This window comes from Centrocercus urophasianus, unplaced genomic scaffold (assembly GCF_019232065.1).
Source record: "Centrocercus urophasianus isolate 14NV4802_14NV808 unplaced genomic scaffold, USGS_Curo_1.0 seq_22, whole genome shotgun sequence".
Lineage (NCBI taxonomy): Eukaryota > Metazoa > Chordata > Aves > Galliformes > Phasianidae > Centrocercus > Centrocercus urophasianus.
In genome coordinates this window covers 367,693-385,092 of record NW_024884778.1, presented here as the reverse complement: position 1 = coordinate 385,092, position 17,400 = coordinate 367,693, and the positions used below count along the sequence as shown (strand labels likewise).

General features: G+C 48.9%; 3 protein-coding genes across 4 annotated transcripts in view; 1 reads left to right on the top strand and 2 right to left on the bottom strand.

Moving 5' to 3' along the window:
• Positions 1 to 175: 175 nt before the first annotated feature.
• On the bottom strand, positions 176 to 1,957 carry RPL32 (ribosomal protein L32). The gene is made up of 4 exons (XM_042823493.1): positions 1,855 to 1,957; positions 1,157 to 1,257; positions 705 to 886; positions 176 to 355 (listed from the first exon to the last, which is right to left on the bottom strand). Exons 2-4 carry the CDS (start codon positions 1,250 to 1,252, stop codon positions 226 to 228), a joined length of 408 nt encoding a protein of 135 aa, XP_042679427.1. The 5' UTR covers positions 1,253 to 1,257; positions 1,855 to 1,957; the 3' UTR covers positions 176 to 225.
• A 327-nt stretch (positions 1,958 to 2,284) lies between these two features.
• MBD4 (methyl-CpG binding domain 4, DNA glycosylase) lies at positions 2,285 to 5,391 on the bottom strand. The gene is made up of 7 exons (XM_042823773.1): positions 5,291 to 5,391; positions 4,605 to 5,089; positions 4,055 to 4,129; positions 3,647 to 3,781; positions 3,277 to 3,426; positions 2,885 to 2,988; positions 2,285 to 2,522 (listed from the first exon to the last, which is right to left on the bottom strand). Exons 1-7 carry the CDS (start codon positions 5,389 to 5,391, stop codon positions 2,445 to 2,447), a joined length of 1,128 nt encoding a protein of 375 aa, XP_042679707.1. The 3' UTR covers positions 2,285 to 2,444.
• A 163-nt stretch (positions 5,392 to 5,554) lies between these two features.
• The window catches only part of IFT122 (intraflagellar transport 122), a 29,910-nt gene continuing 18,064 nt past the window's right edge, over positions 5,555 to 17,400 (top strand). For both annotated transcript variants that reach the window (XM_042823564.1, XM_042823563.1), the window contains exons 1-14: positions 5,555 to 5,626; positions 5,793 to 5,859; positions 6,687 to 6,771; positions 7,148 to 7,226; positions 8,010 to 8,086; positions 8,496 to 8,562; positions 9,924 to 10,070; positions 11,461 to 11,536; positions 12,080 to 12,271; positions 13,025 to 13,163; positions 13,796 to 13,998; positions 14,450 to 14,587; positions 15,236 to 15,400; positions 15,833 to 16,030. In XM_042823564.1, the coding sequence (XP_042679498.1) occupies positions 5,586 to 5,626; positions 5,793 to 5,859; positions 6,687 to 6,771; positions 7,148 to 7,226; positions 8,010 to 8,086; positions 8,496 to 8,562; positions 9,924 to 10,070; positions 11,461 to 11,536; positions 12,080 to 12,271; positions 13,025 to 13,163; positions 13,796 to 13,998; positions 14,450 to 14,587; positions 15,236 to 15,400; positions 15,833 to 16,030 (1,674 nt within the window). In that variant the 5' untranslated portion in view covers positions 5,555 to 5,585. The remainder of the gene's footprint in view (positions 5,627 to 5,792; positions 5,860 to 6,686; positions 6,772 to 7,147; positions 7,227 to 8,009; positions 8,087 to 8,495; positions 8,563 to 9,923; positions 10,071 to 11,460; positions 11,537 to 12,079; positions 12,272 to 13,024; positions 13,164 to 13,795; positions 13,999 to 14,449; positions 14,588 to 15,235; positions 15,401 to 15,832; positions 16,031 to 17,400) is intronic.

The window sequence follows — 17,400 nt, the reverse complement described above, 5'->3', positions numbered from 1 at the left end:
TATGGCTCCAGGCCCCCTGAAGCACAAGTACCGGGAAGGAAGCAAATCTCCAGGTAAGAGCAAGAGATGCACAAAGTGCACTGCTGCAAGCTCACCGTCAGCGCAAACCTCAGGTGCAAGTGGAGTCACAGCACTGTGTGCAAGCCCTCAGAAACAGGCAACAGGCCAATCCTGCTCAGTTTGTTTTTACACTTTATTAAATACATCCCACACGTGGAGGCCAGCTTATTCGTTTTCCTCGCTGCGCAGTCTGGCATTCGGGTTGGTGATCTTGATGGCGAGCTGAGCCGCTCTCTCCACAATGACCTTCCGGTTCTTGGAAGACACGTTGTGAGCAATCTCTGCACAGTACGACCTGCAGGGAACACAGCGCGCCCTAAGCCTCCTCGGCCCGATGCGTGGCAGCAGTGCAGGCAAAGCAACGAGAGCCATCCTGCCGACAGCAGAGCACGGCAGTTTAACAACGAGCCACAGACAGAGGTTTGACGGCCTCAGGCTCTCCATTCGCCTTCCAGCACCGCGGCGCTGAGTAAAGCGAGACGGTGCCTGCGTTCCCCAAAGCTGCACACCTCCCAGGTCTCCTACCCGCATCCTCCTCCTCAGTGCCGTTGTGGGATGGGCAGCACAGCAGCACACAGCCGCAGCACTGACTGCAGAACTGCAGCAACGACTGGGGAAGGAAGGGAATAAACCCAGAGACTTACTTGTTGCTCATCATGAGCACCTCCAGCTCTTTGACATTGTGGACCAGAAACTTCCTGAATCCCGTGGGCAGCATATGCTTCGTCTTCTTGTTGCTCCCATAACCGATGTTGGGCATCAGGATCTGGCCCTTGAACCTCCTGCGAACTCTGTTATCGATACCTCTCGGTTTCCGCCAGTTGCGCTAAAGAAACACAGGAAGCATTTGGTATTCAGTTACAAAACTAACATCGGTGCGAGAATACCTGCAAAGTTGGCCAAAACCAACCTACAAAGACTCACTGTGCTGCACTGCTGTATCACGTCCCACAGGTCTCACACCTGCGCTACCACTGCCTGGCCCACAGCTGCAACACCTGGCCTTTATGCTCTAATCCATCACCAGGCCTCCGGGCAATCACAAACCCGACCTTCCCCAAGCTGCTGCTGTAAGGAAGCTTCCATGAGTTTTTACCTTGATCTTGACATAGCGATCAGACTGATGGCGGATGAACTTCTTGGTCCTCTTCTTAACGATCTTAGGCTTCACGAGAGGCCGGAGGGCAGGCATGGCGGCTGAGGGAAGCAGAGCAGGATGAGAAAAGGCGCGACAAGGTGGCGACGCGTCACCGTGCCAACGAGGGCTGTAGCAGGCTATCTTCCACCCCCTAGCCACTGCCAGAGCCAGGGAGGGAATGGGTGTTCCCCTGCAGTGTCTCTGCCTCCCGTGTCCGAAGCTGGCGGAGCACCACGAGCTCCCCAGATGCGATCTTGGGAGGCGGCCCGCGCTCAGCTCCCCACGCCCGCTCTCGCACGCTCCGTTCCCCGCCCGCCGACTTCAGGGCCCTTCCGGTTCCCGAGCAGCCTCGCGGCGGGCAGCAGCCGGAGTCCCTTTAAGGACGGAACTTCCGAGAGCCCACCCGGCTCAGACCCGACGGCGGCCCGGCACCCCCAGCACCGCCCGTGGGCCGCTCCCGCTTCACTGCCGCCAGAAGCGACGCGCGCAGGGCTCCTGCGCGCGAGCCCGGCCTCAATGGCCCCACCGCCGCCGGGCTACAGACCGCGGAAAAGCCCCGGTGCCACGGCTCCCCACGCTGCGCGGAGGCCCCCGGGGCAGGCGGCGGGACCGGGCGGGCCCTCCCGGGTCGGATGGCGGCGGATGGCGGCGCTCACCTGCTACGCTATGGCGCCGGCACGGCACGGCCCGCCGAGAGAGAAGGAGGAGCCGCCGCTCGCGGGGGCTTATGGGAGATCTGGGCGGTACCGACAGGTCAGCGCCGCGCCCCCCGTGCACGGAGAAAGCGGCCGCCCCTCGCGGGGTCACACAGAGCCCTGAGCCGCAACAAGGTGGGACGCGTCCTGGAGGGCGGCGTGGGAGAGCAGATAAGTGCTTCCTCCGCGTCCTGCTCTGCGCGTTCACTATGAAGCTGACAGGACCTGTCCGGCGCCGCTTCCGCCAGGAAGCTCAGGGCCAAGCGGCACGCGGCTTCCGCCAGGCCCGCTGAGTGGGAGAGCGCCCCTTGGCGGTGAGGCATGTGCTGGCGGAACGGCAGCGGGGCGCGTTCGGTTTAAGGGGAGCAGGGGAGCTTTACAAGAACAGATGTTACAAAGTTAGATACGTTTATTAAAAACCTTTAAAGCGCTTGAACATTTTATTACAGTGATTATCTGAGTTGATGTCACACAACATATAAACTAAGAACGCGATGCTCAGCACAGCTCTGATGCTGCGCAGCCCACTGCTGGCACACCTGAGGCTGCACTCAGTCCCCACTCAGCTTCTCATAGTTTTCCCAGAGCCATGTGTGGTAGACGCTCAGCTTGTGGTCCTGAGGCTGCACCTAAAACACAACAAAAGTAATTAATGCTCATATCAATATCTTAACACACCTGACAGCTCCGAAACACACCCCCAAGCTACTTCCCCTCCCAGCTCACAACCTGCCCTTGTCTAACCCACAGTGCCACAGTCAGAGCAACAGACCCCTGCCACGTGTGAGCTAAAGCAGATGGATCAGTCAGCCTTGACTTAAGGCAGACTTGCAAAAAATGCATTCTGAGAATTCAACTAATTGAAATTAAAAAAAAATATATATATATCTTTTTAAATCCAAGTGAGCACATATTGTGACAGCGGCAGGAGGCGAGGCCAGGCACGCGCTGCACAGCCCCCTCAGGCCCCACTCACAGCAGCACTGCGCACCTCTTTCCACTCATTGACGCAGAAGATTCTGTAGGAGTCATTTCCGTACTTTCCGATTCCGTGCAGCTCAATGGGGTACTTCCACTGCTTGTGCAGGTACTCGTCTGGAACACACGCACAGCCCTCACCGTGCAGGCCCAGGTCTGAGCAGACACCATGCTGCCCCACACCTGCACATGGCAGCATTTTAAAGGAAACCTCTACGAACACCACAAGTTACTCAGTTAAGACAATCCAATCAGCAGTTTCACACGTGTAAAACCAACATCTCCCAAAGCTTCAGAAAACAAACCAGCAGGGAAAGATGTCACAGAGCACAGTTAGGAAAATAGCTGTAGTTTTCTTGCTAACGACGTTTACACCGTTCCACAAACACAGCCATAAAAACTTACCTGAAAACTTGATTATTGTTTTTGCTCTGAGCGCATAGAGGCCGAGAGGTCTGAGCAGCTCTGACATTTCTTTCCAGTCTGCAGTTCTGGCTACTTCAGGGGAAGGGTACTTCCTGAGGAACTCCCAGAGCACAGGAATTGCCATTTTACCTGCTCAAAGAAACCATCATCAGCTGTGCAGGTCCCTCTTCACTTTAACTATGCATGGTTTTTGCCAAGGCACAAGAAACAAATTACTATTTTTTTTTTAACATCAACACAAACATGTGTATTTATTCTTTCATTAATGACACAAAAAAATTGGCAGCTGTTTCAATCCTATATCACCACCCAACAGTTACACAACGTGAAACTGTATTACTCCATTTACCTGAAGTCTTATTGAGAAATATGGTCGCAATGAGAAGTTTCCACGGATCGTGGAAAAGTGTTTCTTGGACCAAATTGAAAGGGGAGCGTGGAGGAGTCCATTTCCTGAAGGCCTTCCTCCTAGGCGGGCTGGGAGCTGTACACACAGGCAATATAAGGAAATACATAGGGTAACAAAGGATGGAATTAGAGGAAAAAAAATTAAATGACGAATTTTAGAAACAGGCTCAGCACTGTGGGCACAGCGTTGGCGGTTTGTGCATACGGGTGCACTTCACACTGCAGCCCCGCAGTGCAGGCTGCCCATATGTGCAGCCATGTATGCGTTTCCCACATCACCACTTCACCCCGAGCCGCCTCATTGCTCTCCCCTGCAAAATGGCAGTTGTGTCCCCAAGGAGAATCCTACCTTCCTTACTGTATTTACTTGAAAAATACGGACTCGTTTTCCTCCTATCCACTTGTGTCCGTGGGACAGATTCTTCTGTAAAGAAACGATACCTCAGTATTAAAATGGAAAACCCCACAGTTTGCCATCATGGCTCACAGACCTTTTCCTCCTTCATTCGTGGTGGAATTACACAGATTCCATGTAGGAATGCATAACACAGATGTGTTTTTCTGCATTTGAGCTCTGAGAAAAACATTCTGAAGAGAAATCACAACTCCAATGCAGCCTGGAAAACCAGGCCAAACGACAGCTAAGAATTCCACCCCACCCCACACACTGCATCATGAAAGAAGCTACAACCAAAGCCTTCTTCACAAAGCACGGGGACCAACACGGCACCAGCACTAAGAGGCAGCAGACGTTCAGCACTCGATCCCAGGGCACAGCTGAAGAGGCCGAAAGCGCTCCAGAAATGAGACGGAACGGGAGGCGCCCGTCCCGAATACTTTCCTCGGGTAGTTCAGGATAACGCGTTAGAATCATATTCTGCCTCAAAACACACCCATACCTCGCCGTATTTTAGCTGCCGCGAAGCTCTCGTCGCCAGCAGGCCGCAAGCCGTCGCTCCCCATTTCGGGGTCGGATTCGGAGCGCCGCGATCCCGGAGCCGCGGGCGCTGCGTGCGGCTCTTGGCGGCCGTTCCGCCCATCCGCGGCCGGCTCCGCGCATCTCGCCCGGCGCTCCACTTCCCGCCGGCCCCGCGCCGCTCTCCTCCTCTCGCTCCGGGCGCTCTCCCCGTTACTTCCTACGGAGCTCCTCCTCGCTCCGCCGTCCCGCGCGGCTCTCCCCGCCGCCTCCTCTCCGGCGCCGTTCGGGCGCTGCTCCGCCTTGCCGCCTTCCCCGCGCCGCGCCTCGGACCCATCGCTCCGGGAACTCCGCGCTCCGCCGTTCCGCACCCCGCTCCCCGCCGGGGCCGTGGCACCGCCAGCTGTGCCGGCGTGATGGCAGCGCTCCGCCAGCGCCCGTCCGGACCGCAGCGTCGTTCCTTCGGCGCTGAGGGCGGAGAGAACGGCGAGCCGTCAGCGGGGCCGCTTCCCCCGCCCGCACCGTCGGAAGGCCGCTGGGCGGCACGCCGGAAGGAAGCCAAGGGGGCCGGGGCCGGGGCCGCCTCCCGCCGCCGCCGCTACAGGACGGGGCTCCCGCAGCTCCCGCTGCGCCGAGAGGCGGCGGCGCGGCTCCGTCAGCGTGGCTCACGTGACCTCACCCGCACGCGCCGCTCCGACCTCCCGGAGGCACGCGCCGCCGACGCTCTCGCTCCATCCCCGCTTCGACGTCTCCCGCCCGCCGGTCGCCATGGAAACCGCTCTGGCGCGGGACGGCCTCGTTAAGGGGCGCTTCCGGACGCCGCGGTCACGTGACGTCCCTCGCGGCCCAGCCGACCGGCGCCCCCTGCCGTCGCGGCGGTCCGGCGGGCCTCCGGGCGCCTGCGCGTTGCCCAGGGAGCCGGCGGCGCGACCGACTCGGCGACCGAGTGCGGTCCGGGCCCGGCATGCGGGCCGCGCTCACTTGGCGGGACCGGGCCGAGCACTGGTGAGCGCCGCGGGGCCGGCGGGGAGCGGCGGGGAGCGGCGGGCCGGCAGCGTGCGCGGGGCCGGGCTCGGGCGGCCCTCGGGGCGCGGCTCCGCTGCCGGGGATCCCGGGAACGGGACGAGCCGCCAACATCGGCAGCCGCCACGACGACTCTTGTCTTCCCCAGCATCTACGACCTCGCGTTCAAGCCGGACGGGACGCAGCTGATCGTTGCCGCCGGCAGTCGGCTCCTGGTACGGACAGCTCGCTTTCCCCGCGCTGGGGCCGCGGTCCTGCCGCGTTTAACCCGCCGCAAAGCCCGGCTCGCCCTGCGCTCTGCAGGCCGGCTGCGGGGCGCTGCGATGTTACCCAGGTCCGAGCTCTGCTCCGTAGTGCGATTTCTGTTACCGCAGCGCCTCCTGACGCCTCGCCCAGCAGTCTGCAGGCTGCCGACCTTCACGCGAAGCTGGCGCGGCGCGCGGCGTTCGAACACCGCCGTGATTCTGCGCTGATCGCGCGTTCAGTGAGCGTGTTGTGCTCCGCTTCGTGACTCGCAATCCCTGTGAAGAGGAGGCAGAAGCTCGCGTTTATGTTCGTGCTTTGAGCTGAGCCTCCAGTAGAGCCTGTCGGCTCCCAGGGCTCCAGCACCAGCAGCCCGGGGCCGCCCTGCGCCTCCCTTGCGGTGCGGGGCTGTGGGCACAGCTGTGTGCTGTTCTGAGCCGTGAGCGCACGGACCTTCACGCTGCCGGGGCTGGCAGCGGTTTGTTTAATGATGGTCCTTTCCAGTAGCTTATTATACAAGGAAGGAGAGGTGTGCGCTGGAACGTGGAGGCCCAGCGAGCTGTTTAGAAGTTTCATTTGTGTGCGTAATTTTCTAGAGCTGGACTTCTTCTGTGCCAATGTTAGGAAAGTATTGTTTGTTAAGGAAACCTGCTTTTACACTTTAAAATGCCTTAATCTGCATGAATTGTACTGCTTGCAAAAAAGGAAACAGAAAACAAAATGTAGAACCTTCCTGGCCTTCAGTAATTTTGTGTCACAGTCCTCATCCTGAATATTTTTCTTCTGGTTACTTGTGCAGGTATATGATACTTCTGATGGAACCTTAATTCAACCTCTGAAGGGACATAAGGACACTGTGTACTGTGTGGCTTATGCTAAAGATGGTAAATATCGCTTCTATGGGACTTTCTTAGTGTGTAATATCTTATAATACACACTATTCTTAGTGTGTAAAGTGTGTAATATCTTCCATTCCATATGGCAAACTGATAAAAATGGGACTGTTCTAGTAATGGGATTTTTGAATGTTGTGTGCGTGCGTTGGGTTTGTTGTTTGTATGGTTGAGCTTTTTTTACATGAAAAAAGCCACTGAGGTTTCATGTAGCTGAGGAAGCACAGCACACCAGGACACTTGCAATGTTAGGCTCTTTATGGCTTGAGCCTTGTCAAGTTCAAGAACATCTTGCTCTCTCTTTTGTTGAATACTGGGTGAGTAAGGGATTCTTATGTGTGGGATTTAAACTGTATTTAATTCCTAGGCAAACGTTTTGCATCTGGCTCAGCTGATAAAAGTGTGATCATTTGGACTTCAAAGCTAGAAGGAATTCTGAAATACACGTAAGTGCTGGCTTTCAATCCTGTGCATCTGCAGTGAGAACCTTGGTTATGCACTTCTGCTCTCAGTAAGTGATGTTAGAGCTGGAAGGTTAACTAAGGTTAGAGAAAATGCCAGTGAGTAATACGAGAGGGAAGAGGAGAGCAGCTGAAGTGTCTGAATGAGGCAGGAAAGCAATTAAAGGCATAAATGAGGGTGAAAGGTCTAGATAGATCTCTGATGTATTTAAAGGGCTGGCAAAGAACTGGGGAAATCCTGTAAGATGAAATGGGATGAAGCAGAATATAACTGATCTTGTGTAACAAATCAAAGCAATGTAAACGAGGTCGCAGTCCAAGCTGAAGGTACGGCTTGGTGCTTTTCCACACGGTGTATTTTCATCTTTCTTTTGGCTTTGTTTCATGTCATGTCTTTGCAGCTACATCTTCAAATTCTGTTTCTGAATGTGTTTGCACAGTTGTTGCTGGTTGGTTGCACAGTGTGCTGGGCAGGAGAACAAGGGCACTTATTTTAGAGTTTGGATCTAACCGTTCATCACGTCTAACAACCCCCATTTCTGCACACATTGAACTCATCTTGATGGAACAGCGAATCCTGCCGTTCAGTGACAATGTTTTTTAGGATTTATTGTTGATGTAGTTTACAGTAATTGCAGATTAATTTGATGTAATATAAGCTGATCAAGTTATTTCTGCCATCTGGTGAGCCCTTCAGCTACTTTGCTGAAAGTCAGAAAGAGGCGTTTAAGAATGATTTACTGAAATGTGATTGTAACTTCATTCTAGGCATAATGACTCTATACAGTGCGTTTCCTACAACCCTCTTACTCACCAGTTGGCATCCTGCTCTTCCAGTGATTTTGGTATGTCTTTTTCTCACTTTTCCATTAAGCCTGCAAACTCTGTACAAGTTTCACAGCTAAGCTAACAACAGATTTGTGCAGCTCTTTTTATCTGGGAAAAACCAGATGTTGCCCAAAGCTACTTATGTGTATCACGAAAAGTCAGTTGATGAGGACGGTGTTGTGAGATGTCCCAGAACAAATGTACCTTCTTACTGTGATTTTTCCAGTGGGAGCCTTTCTCTGTGTTAGATATATCTATTTTTTCCCCTTTGCTGTTTGTGTAGTATGTATTTAAATGTCCTAGCAGTGAGACTTTGTTCCCTCTGAAGTCTGAGCTGAGTTTCCTGGCAAAGCTGGTTTCTAATCTGAACACTGGTGAAGTTTTCTTGTCATTTACTTCAGCTTTTTTTTTCTCGTTTTAATCAAGGCTTGTGGTCGCCTGAGCAGAAATCAGTCTCTAAACATAAAGCTAGCAGTAAGATAACTTGCTGTAGGTAAGTGTTCTTTAAGTCAGTTTCAATATAAACAGTTTAAAATAGTGTGCAGGCTTATGGAAAAAAAGTTTAAACAATATAGCTCGAGTCTGTGGAGCCAGAGTACCCAGCAGGAGAGAGGCTCTCCTCAGCTGCTGTTCAGAAGCATTACATTTCATGTGACTCTGCCATTCTCATCATTGAAATATTTGATTAGTATTAAGAATGCTCAGAAAACGAATATTTGTCCAAGATGACTTGTTCTTTCCTGTGTTGTCTTCTCAGAGAGCTATTTTTCTTTCTTTGTCCTTGTTTTAGATAGCAGAGGGCTTTGGTTTCCATTAGGTACTGTTTACAACAGTACATATATAATTGTTCAGTATGTACAATGTGTATTTAACTCTTCGGATGGTATCAGAGAGGTGCTCTGGTCTTGTGCGAGCATCTGAACTTCTGTCTCCATCTGTTCAGCCAACTTGTGCAGTAGCAATGAAATGAAGGTAGAGGAAAGCTGAGTGTGCTTTGTTCATAGAGCTGCTCATCTTCTGTGTTGCTGGCATTTGCAGAAGGTGTTGTTACTCCTCTGAAGCAAGGCTACATCAGTTTGTGTGAAGTCATCCCGTTGGCTGCAGTAGAGACAAGAAGAGAAAGCAGGTGTATAACCAAGATGTTATAATTTTGTATAACCAAGATGTTATAATTACAATACAATCAAGAGAGTAAGGCAAACAGACAATGATCACAAAAGAGAATAAGTGGAAGAGCTTACCCTTGGGTTGAGCTCACCAGAAGATACCAAAGAGGGGATCTCCAGAAGAGATCCTTCCCCTCTGGTAGCCAGCTCTTAAATAGGTCCAGGAGGGGTGGAGCCTGGCTCCACCCCTTCCGGCAGCACAGGTGAATTGCCTTCACCTGTGCTCCTCTGGCTGACTCAAGGCTCACCTCAGCTGATTAATCAGAGGTTCAGGCCGTGACTCAGCAGTTCCCATACAGCAGGTCTCTCCTGTCCCCACCGCATGCGGTGTCGTTGCTCCGGATGTGGCTTTGAAAAGCCTGGTGTTCTGCCAGCACTCTCATTCCCAAAAATGCATCTGTTAATTAGCACATGATACAAACACCACAAGCAGATGATAGCTTTAATTTTGTTGTTGTTGTTTCCACCTTTTTCTAATTTGTGTATGCAATAAGAAGTTCTTGCTGCGTTGCACGCTGTTGCCATAAATGCGGATTTAGGTTCATAAACAACTCTGAGGATTGCTGGCTCCGTTCCAGAATGCCTTCAAAAAGCCTGTTTCAATACCGTCCCTATTTGATTATGCTGCACCATTCTGCCTTCCTGCTGCTTGGTTTGAGCCGTTTTCAGTCCTTGTGTGTTTTATCAGCTGGACAAACGATGGCCAGTACCTTGCCTTGGGGATGTCCAACGGAGTCATCAGCATACGGAATAAAAATGGTGATGAGAAAGTGAAGATAGAGCGTGCCGGGGCTGCCTCCTCTCCAATATGGTCCATTTGTTGGAATCCATCCAGGTAAATCATCACCCCACCCTTTTCGACGCTGCTGGTCAGTCCTTGGTTTGTTGATAACAGAAAGGCCCGGCCTGCATCCCTGCTGAGCAGGTTCAGGGCCCCTAACGGTGCCTTTTGTTGTGGGCTGGGCTTTGGCAGTGTTCATCACGTGGAAGAGAATGGGAACAAATTCCAGCTAGAGATCATGAACCTTTGATTTTGCTTTTTTCGTTGCTGGATTTCAGCTTGCTTTTGGGGAGAGGAGGGTGGGCTGTTTGCACTCACTGTGCCATATATGTGAATAAACAATTGCTATTGCAGTTGGTGGGAGAGATTTTGGAGTAGAGCAGATGAAGAAGAGGAATCAGATAACGGCCATTTAGAGAAGTCAGATCACAGCCAGTTAGAGGAGATTCCAGAATTGAAACCCAACCCTGACAGTGGGCAGGATAATGAGGAAAAGATAGAAGACAATGAGAAAGAAGAGGCTAAGCATTTCGACTTGTGAGTGAGACTACAATGGATAACATATATATCAATGGCATTTATCCAATATATAACATATATCCAATACAATGGATACATATATATCCATATGTATAGCATAGGAGAGCAATTTACAAAAAGGACCAAAGGCACAGGGAATTTATGCAGGGTGCGGAATTCAAAAGGTACCAAATTCTGGATTAAGTGTCATTTTTATTGTCTTAATTTATTCCACTAGTAAGTGTTAATTGTGACATTCCTTAGGTTTGTGGTAGCACGTTGCTTTTTCTCACGTGTTGTGTGTTGAGCAGAGGGAAGGTGCTTATTGAGAAGTTTTTCAGTAGGTTTTTTTTCAGTTTTCTTTTTGTTCAGTTTATGATTAGGAGCATTGTTGTCATCAGACTGCTCAGAGTACCATCACCCTTCTTCCTAAACGAGAGACTGTGGAGGAGGTGGCCCATGTTTTGCTCCCAGTGCTCCTGTCAGAGCACTGCAGTTAACCAGTTTGATACCTCAGCTTGTCCCAGTCCTGCAGGAGCCATTTCGTTTCCTGCCATATGCTCTGGTAGTCACAGTCCAGTCTAGCTTAGCAGTGTTGCTTTGATGTCACAGTGGGTCTCCTTTATACTCCATTATAGACCCCTAAGATCAGGATCTGCACCCACTGTACAGGCGCAGCTTCCCTGGACCCACTGCTTTTGCCCTGTGTCAGACTTTGCAGTTATTCCTGAAAAGTTGACAGATTTTTCTTTTGTGTCCTCAAGCTGTTTTCTTCAGCTGAACTGGCAAGGCGGCTCTGCTGTGCTTCCACTTGGTGGAGGTTCTATGAGTAATTTGAAATATGTGCTGCCGTCTCACTGCTTGATTCTTCTGCCCTAAGAAACACGGATAAATTGCTGTGACCATGTGACTTTTCTGTTGCCAGAGATGAACGCAACGATACTTTAGCTGTGGCAGACTGGGGTCAAAGGCTTTCCTTTTATCAGCTAAGTGGCAAACAGGTATGTTTTTGGACAGTGCATTCAGAGTGGCAGGGTATTTTCAATTCAGTTCTGTGGCCTGTATTCAAAGTGTTTGTATAGTCATGCTTTATCAGCTACAGTAAATGTTTTCTGTTTTTTATGAGTCAGTATCTTACAACCAAATTTTCCTCTGGCTCATTTCCCCTGTGACAACTCAGCTGCTGTCCCCCAGTTCTTGTATTAAAGCCCCTGTAGCTTTGGTCACTTTTGTGTTACAGCTGACTGGTTCCTAGAGCTCTCCTGTATTTCCTTCAGCCAGCTGAGTTGTTTTTTTGTTGTTGTTTGATGGCTCACACCCTGAGCGGACTTACTTGGAATCGGAGGGATTGATTTAGAGCTGCCTTTTGGAAGCTCAGTGGATGCAGGGTGTTGAAAAGTTGTGTGTGGCTGGAGAGCTGAGAATGTTCTCAGTGCCATCAGGTGCCACCAAGAAGAACCTTGTGTTTATTTTCATCTGTTCTCATGGCCTTGGAAAAGTATGAAATTATCCTTCCATTGACATGTTTATTTTTTCCCTCGTAGATTGGGAAGGACAGGATGCTCAATTTTGACCCTTGCTGTGTCAGCTATTTTACAAAGGGAGAGTACATTTTGCTGGGAGGCTCAGATAAACAAGTTTCCCTCTTCACAAAGGATGGTGTCCGTCTTGGAACCATAGGAGAGCAAAGCAGCTGGGTGTGGACTTGCAAAGCTAAACCAGACTCCAACTATGTGGTGAGTAGGTACATTTTACTGCCACTTTGACAGACAGTTTGCCATAAAAGCTAAGACCATACATTTCAAACTCATTTGCCTAATCTGAGACATCAGAGCCTAAGCAGTATTTAGTGAGCTCTAAAGCTGCCTCTAAAATTAAAACTTAAGGCTGCGAGGTGGTGGTAAATGAGTGTAATGCCTGCTTTCAGATGGTAAGGAATTTGCTGCGTTTTGATTTAAAAAGAGGAAGGGAATTAAAAAAAAAAGACAACACAGCAAAAAAAAAAAAGACTTGTAGACTGGTGATGTGAAGTTCCATGATAGGAAGAAAGAGTTGAGTTCTGTTCTGTTTGAGCTTCTACAACTGTGGAAAATACCAGCAGGGCAGCAACTATGACCATAATTGCTGCACTTTGTGCTGACACACAGATGGTAAGAGATACAGAGCAGATTTCAAAAATTAAAAAAAAAAAGGGAAAAAAAAACCAAAACAGGGTGTGTGGGGGAGGTGGAAGCACTGCAAAGCACCGCAAGAAAACAGACAAAACCAAAGCAATCCCCAGCATACTTACGAGCTATGATAGCATCAGTCCTCGTTTTGCACTACAAAGTTGAGGAGCACTTTCACAGCTGTTTCAATACACGTGATGTGATTGCTTTCAATCTGTATAGCATGCAGGACATGGAACATAAGTCATATGAACACTGCGTGTTTTGCCAAGTCTCACCTATGGGCAGCTTTGACTGAGATAATGTCCTCCCTGTGTTCAGGCAGTGGGCTGCCAGGACGGCACCATCTCCTTCTATCAGCTGATTTTCAGCACTGTTCACGGCCTGTACAAAGATCGCTATGCTTACAGAGACAGCATGACCGACGTGATCGTCCAGCACCTCATCACGGAGCAGAAAGGTAACTTTGGACTTTCAGGTCAAACCTGTACTGTCATTCTGCTCTGGGCTTCTTTGTGGGTTGCTTGGTTTGTTCTAAATGAGTGTCCGTCAGAATGCTTGGAATACCTGCTTTGTGTACCAGGCAGATGGTCGCCACTTAACGGGAAGGTTGGAGATCCTGTTTGCAGGCTGAGAATGCAAACTTGGATTCTGTGGGATCAGCACTGACCAGCTTAGTGAGAGATAGGGGGATTTGAAAGGACGCTGGGAGGGGGAGCGGCTTTAAGATAAGGTTTTAATCTCTGCAACCAAGATTAAAAAAAGAGAATTGTACATCACATCTAGCAACTGTTTTCTTCTTGCAGCCTCCATGGATTGTACTGATTTTTTCTTTCTTTGTATTCAGAGGCTTTTCATGGCAGGGGATCAGGGTGCTGTTCTGGAATGTGCTGTTGCAAAAACAGTGGAGGTTGATAAATTGTGGCACAGGTAGAAGATTAATAGCTGCAGAAAGAAACGTATCCTACTGCAATCTGCTCTCAAATTTAGAGGCTTCGGAAAGATTCAGTTCCAACTGAGCGCTGTTTCTCTGACTTTTTTTGATCTGTTATTTTCCTGTCAGCCTACACGGTGTTTTATTTTTCTCTCTAGTTAGAATAAAAGGCAGAGAGCTGGTGAAGAAAATCGCCATCTACAAGAACAGATTAGCCATCCAAATGCCAGAGAAGATCCTGATTTATGAGCTGTATTCGGATGATTCCTCAGACATGTATTATCGTGTGAAGGAAAAGATAGTAAAGAAATTTGAATGCAACTTGCTGGTTGTATGCTCAGATCACATTATTTTATGCCAGGTATGTGCCTTGAAATGGGTGCATTCGGACTTGAAGGTAGCTTTCCAAATAGCTGGTGCAAAAAGTTGATACCTTGGGGAAAATCTGCAGTGGATTGTACTGCTGGGCAGCACCACGTGCAGTGCTGTTGTACGAAGTAATAGCTGCTGTATGCCACAGCTGGCCCTGTGCTACTGAAAGCCTCTGGAGCGCTGAAGCACCAAGGGAGATGTTTGGGTGGGTGAGCCGTTAGGAAAGATGGTTTGTTGGCTTTTTGGTTTTGCTTTTTGTTTGTTTGTTTTGTCGTAGGCCTGAAGAGCCTTAAAGAATTCATCCTGTTAACCTGACTGACATTCTGACACTCACGTGTATAACAGGCACACGCGCTAATATAGATATAAATATAAAACACTGGAGGCACAAAGGTTTTTTCTTTCCGTCCATACGGTATTTCGTATGTTGTTGTATTTAGGAGAAAAGGTTGCAGTGCCTCTCATTTAGTGGTGTTAAAGAACGAGAGTGGCTGATGGAGTCTCTTATCCGTTACATCAAAGTAATTGGAGGACCCCCGGGGAGAGAAGGCCTCTTGGTTGGTCTAAAGAACGGGCAGGTAATGCAAAGTGCCTGGCATGTGTCTTTCTGCTGCAAATAAACACTGTTTCGTTCTCTGGGGGGACCTTGGGAGCAGCATATTCCTTCATAACCTGAAATTTTATTGGACAGAATCTCATTTTGTGTTTAAAAATGAACCACTTCTGTATTTCTCATTCTCTGGTTACAAAATTCATACAAACCTGCTGGATTTTGAAGACCATGCATTGCTGACAAAAATGGAAGTCTTGGTGATGGAAGGTTTGTCTTTGGGAGGGGTGGCTGTGTGTGTGTGTACACTGTGTGTGTGTACAGTGGAGCCCATAAGTATTGATTCCGTGAATGGAACTAGAAAGGAATTTGAGGTCCTTCATGTATCAGATATTCATCCTTGTTGTATATTAACATAATTGTTTGAGAGGAGCATTACAAAATTCAAGATACGTACTGTATGTTGTGTTTGTGTGGGCTGGTCAGCTAGACTATGTTGTGGAAACAAGTCTTGATTTCCAAGGTACCTCAGAGCATTTTTCTAATTTTAATGCACCATTTCTCTGAAAAAAGATCAACCAGTGCATGCTTTATGCAGCCTTAGCATTTATGCACACTGCAGTTTCTAGTTGGAGGAATGAAAGCTTGGACTGACTTTGGTTTTGAATCTGCCTAGATTCTGAAGATATTTGTTGATAATGTCTTTGCCATCGTCCTGCTGAAGCAATCCACAGCTGTGCGCTGTCTGGATATGAGCGCATCCCGCAACAAGCTGGCAGTGGTTGATGAGAACGACACCTGCCTGGTGTATGATATTCATACCAAAGAGCTGTTGTTCCAGGTGAGATTTGGTTTCTCTCTGTCTCTGGTCCAGGGACAGACACCCAATGGCATGGGCAGGAGGAGATGAGTGCAGATCTCACCGAAATGCTGACACAGAAATTCATCGAACTTCTTTAAAGCACCGTCCGGTTTTGTAGGGTTGATCTGTTTTTCCATCAAAACTACTTCTAGGCAACAGCTGAATAAAGGGCGCCTGAACCTGTGACCACTTTGGGTTAACTGAGAGCTCTGTCCTGCTTCTCTTTGCAGTGTTAATGTTATTGAGCATTTTACCTTTAGCACAGAGATTAACATCAAGCCTGAACTCCTTTCTTTCTGTCATGTATTCCCTGGCTACAGTAGGTCAGATGTTCAAACTGAAGGATGCACGTTTCTTAGCAAAGAGTATGTGGCTGTATCTGTGGTAATCATCCATTATTTTGCTCATTAGGAACCCAATGCTAATAGCGTGGCTTGGAATACTCAGTGTGAGGATATGCTTTGCTTTTCTGGAGGGGGTTACCTCAATATCAAAGCTGGTAATTTCCCTGTCCATCAGCAAAAACTTCAAGGCTTTGTTGTGGGATACAACGGCTCCAAGATCTTCTGTCTTCACGTTTTTTCTATGTCAGCTGTTGAAGTTCCGCAGGTAATCCTTTAATCTTGTAAAGTGTTGCTTTACATTTCTTAAACATGAATGCTTAAGATGTGAAGAAGCTCTGAAATTTTCCAGTATTCTGCTACCAAAACAGTCACAATTCTTAGCCTTCTTTGTCACTACTTAAGACATAACGCACGATCTATTTCATTTTGTTTGGCGTTAATGAATCTCACTTCCTTTTTGCTGTTGTTTCTACTTTTTCTAATTGCAGATGCACTTCTGTTCATCTTAGCATTTGCATTTACACCTCTTCCTGTATTTGTACCGCAGGCTCTATGTGTACCATTCTTCAGGGTCTCATTTCATGTTCCTATGTGTATGCCAAGCCCTGCTCTGTCTAGGTGTGTTTAGGCAATACTTAAGCTGTGCCTTGTGCATGTGCAGTTTTTATATCCGAAATTCAGAGATAGGAAATACCATCTACAGAATGCTGTGCTGCAGGAAACAACGGGACAGTGTAAAGCAGTCCAAGAGACAAACAAACAAGAAAAAGAAAAAAAAAAAACAACAAACCAGCTTCTGATTTATTTCTGCACAAAAACGTGACAGGATTTGAAATTCAGAATTGATGAAGGCAAAGGACTGTGTGCTTTTGTTAAATTAATGGATGTCTAACCTCTAACAGTCTACCTCTGTTAGACCCACCTCAGAACTGTGCTGATCCCTTCGTTGTGATCTGCCCTGCATGGTTGGTAGCTGCTGGATCTCCCAGTGTGCTGTTGTATTCTGTGTTCAGCATGCTGCAGGGCACTAACAGGCCTCAACATTGTTGTGCAGTGTTTCAGAGGCAGGTTGTTCAAAACTATACTTTTGGTGGGAGAGAGTACCAAAGATACACAACTTTCAGATAAGTTGATAAAGGTAGCAGAGGTCAATATGGGTGCTTCTTGTGGCTGCGAACGCAGGGTTAAGCAAGCAGCAGTGCTCTCTGCTCATGGAAAGGGTTTGAAGTGTAGCTGCCAATCCTGAATCCTGTTCTGTCTGTGTCAGCCTGCAGCCATCAGTTTCCCTCCTGAACTCCTTGTTTGAGCAGGTCAGTAAGTGGGCAGTGTCTCTGGGCTTCAGGGTTGCTCTTGTTAGAACACCTTTGTCACGAGTTTGCCACTTGCTCACGGCACCTCTGCTGTTGTGTTGGAGTGTTTCCAGGGATGCTTCATCCTGGACTGCTGCAGCCTTTGAGGACAAACTACCCCACCTTTGTGCTGACTTCATAGATTGATTATGTTGGTTTTTTTAAAAAAACAACTCGTCCTACATTGTATCTAGCATGTTCAGCACTCTGAGGAATCAGAAGCATTCATTAACTGCTTTCTAAAATGCTAGGAGCTGGAGATTGCAAGATGGGTGAGTTTAGAATA

Coding starts and splice junctions, on each gene's coding strand:
- RPL32 (XM_042823493.1), bottom strand. CDS start 1,252: ATGCCTGCCCTCCGGCCTCTCGTGAAGCCTAAGATCGTTAAGAAGAGG. Junction 887..1,156: donor ATCGCTATGTCAAGATCAAG/GTAAAAACTCAT, acceptor GTGTTTCTTTAG/CGCAACTGGCGGAAACCGAG. Junction 356..704: donor GTGCTCATGATGAGCAACAA/GTAAGTCTCTGG, acceptor TGTTCCCTGCAG/GTCGTACTGTGCAGAGATTG.
- MBD4 (XM_042823773.1), bottom strand. CDS start 5,391: ATGGCGACCGGCGGGCGGGAGACGTCGAAGCGGGGATGGAGCGAGAGC. Junction 4,130..4,604: donor GGCAGCTAAAATACGGCGAG/GTATGGGTGTGT, acceptor GTTTCTTTACAG/AAGAATCTGTCCCACGGACA. Junction 3,782..4,054: donor AAGTAAATACAGTAAGGAAG/GTAGGATTCTCC, acceptor CTGTGTGTACAG/CTCCCAGCCCGCCTAGGAGG.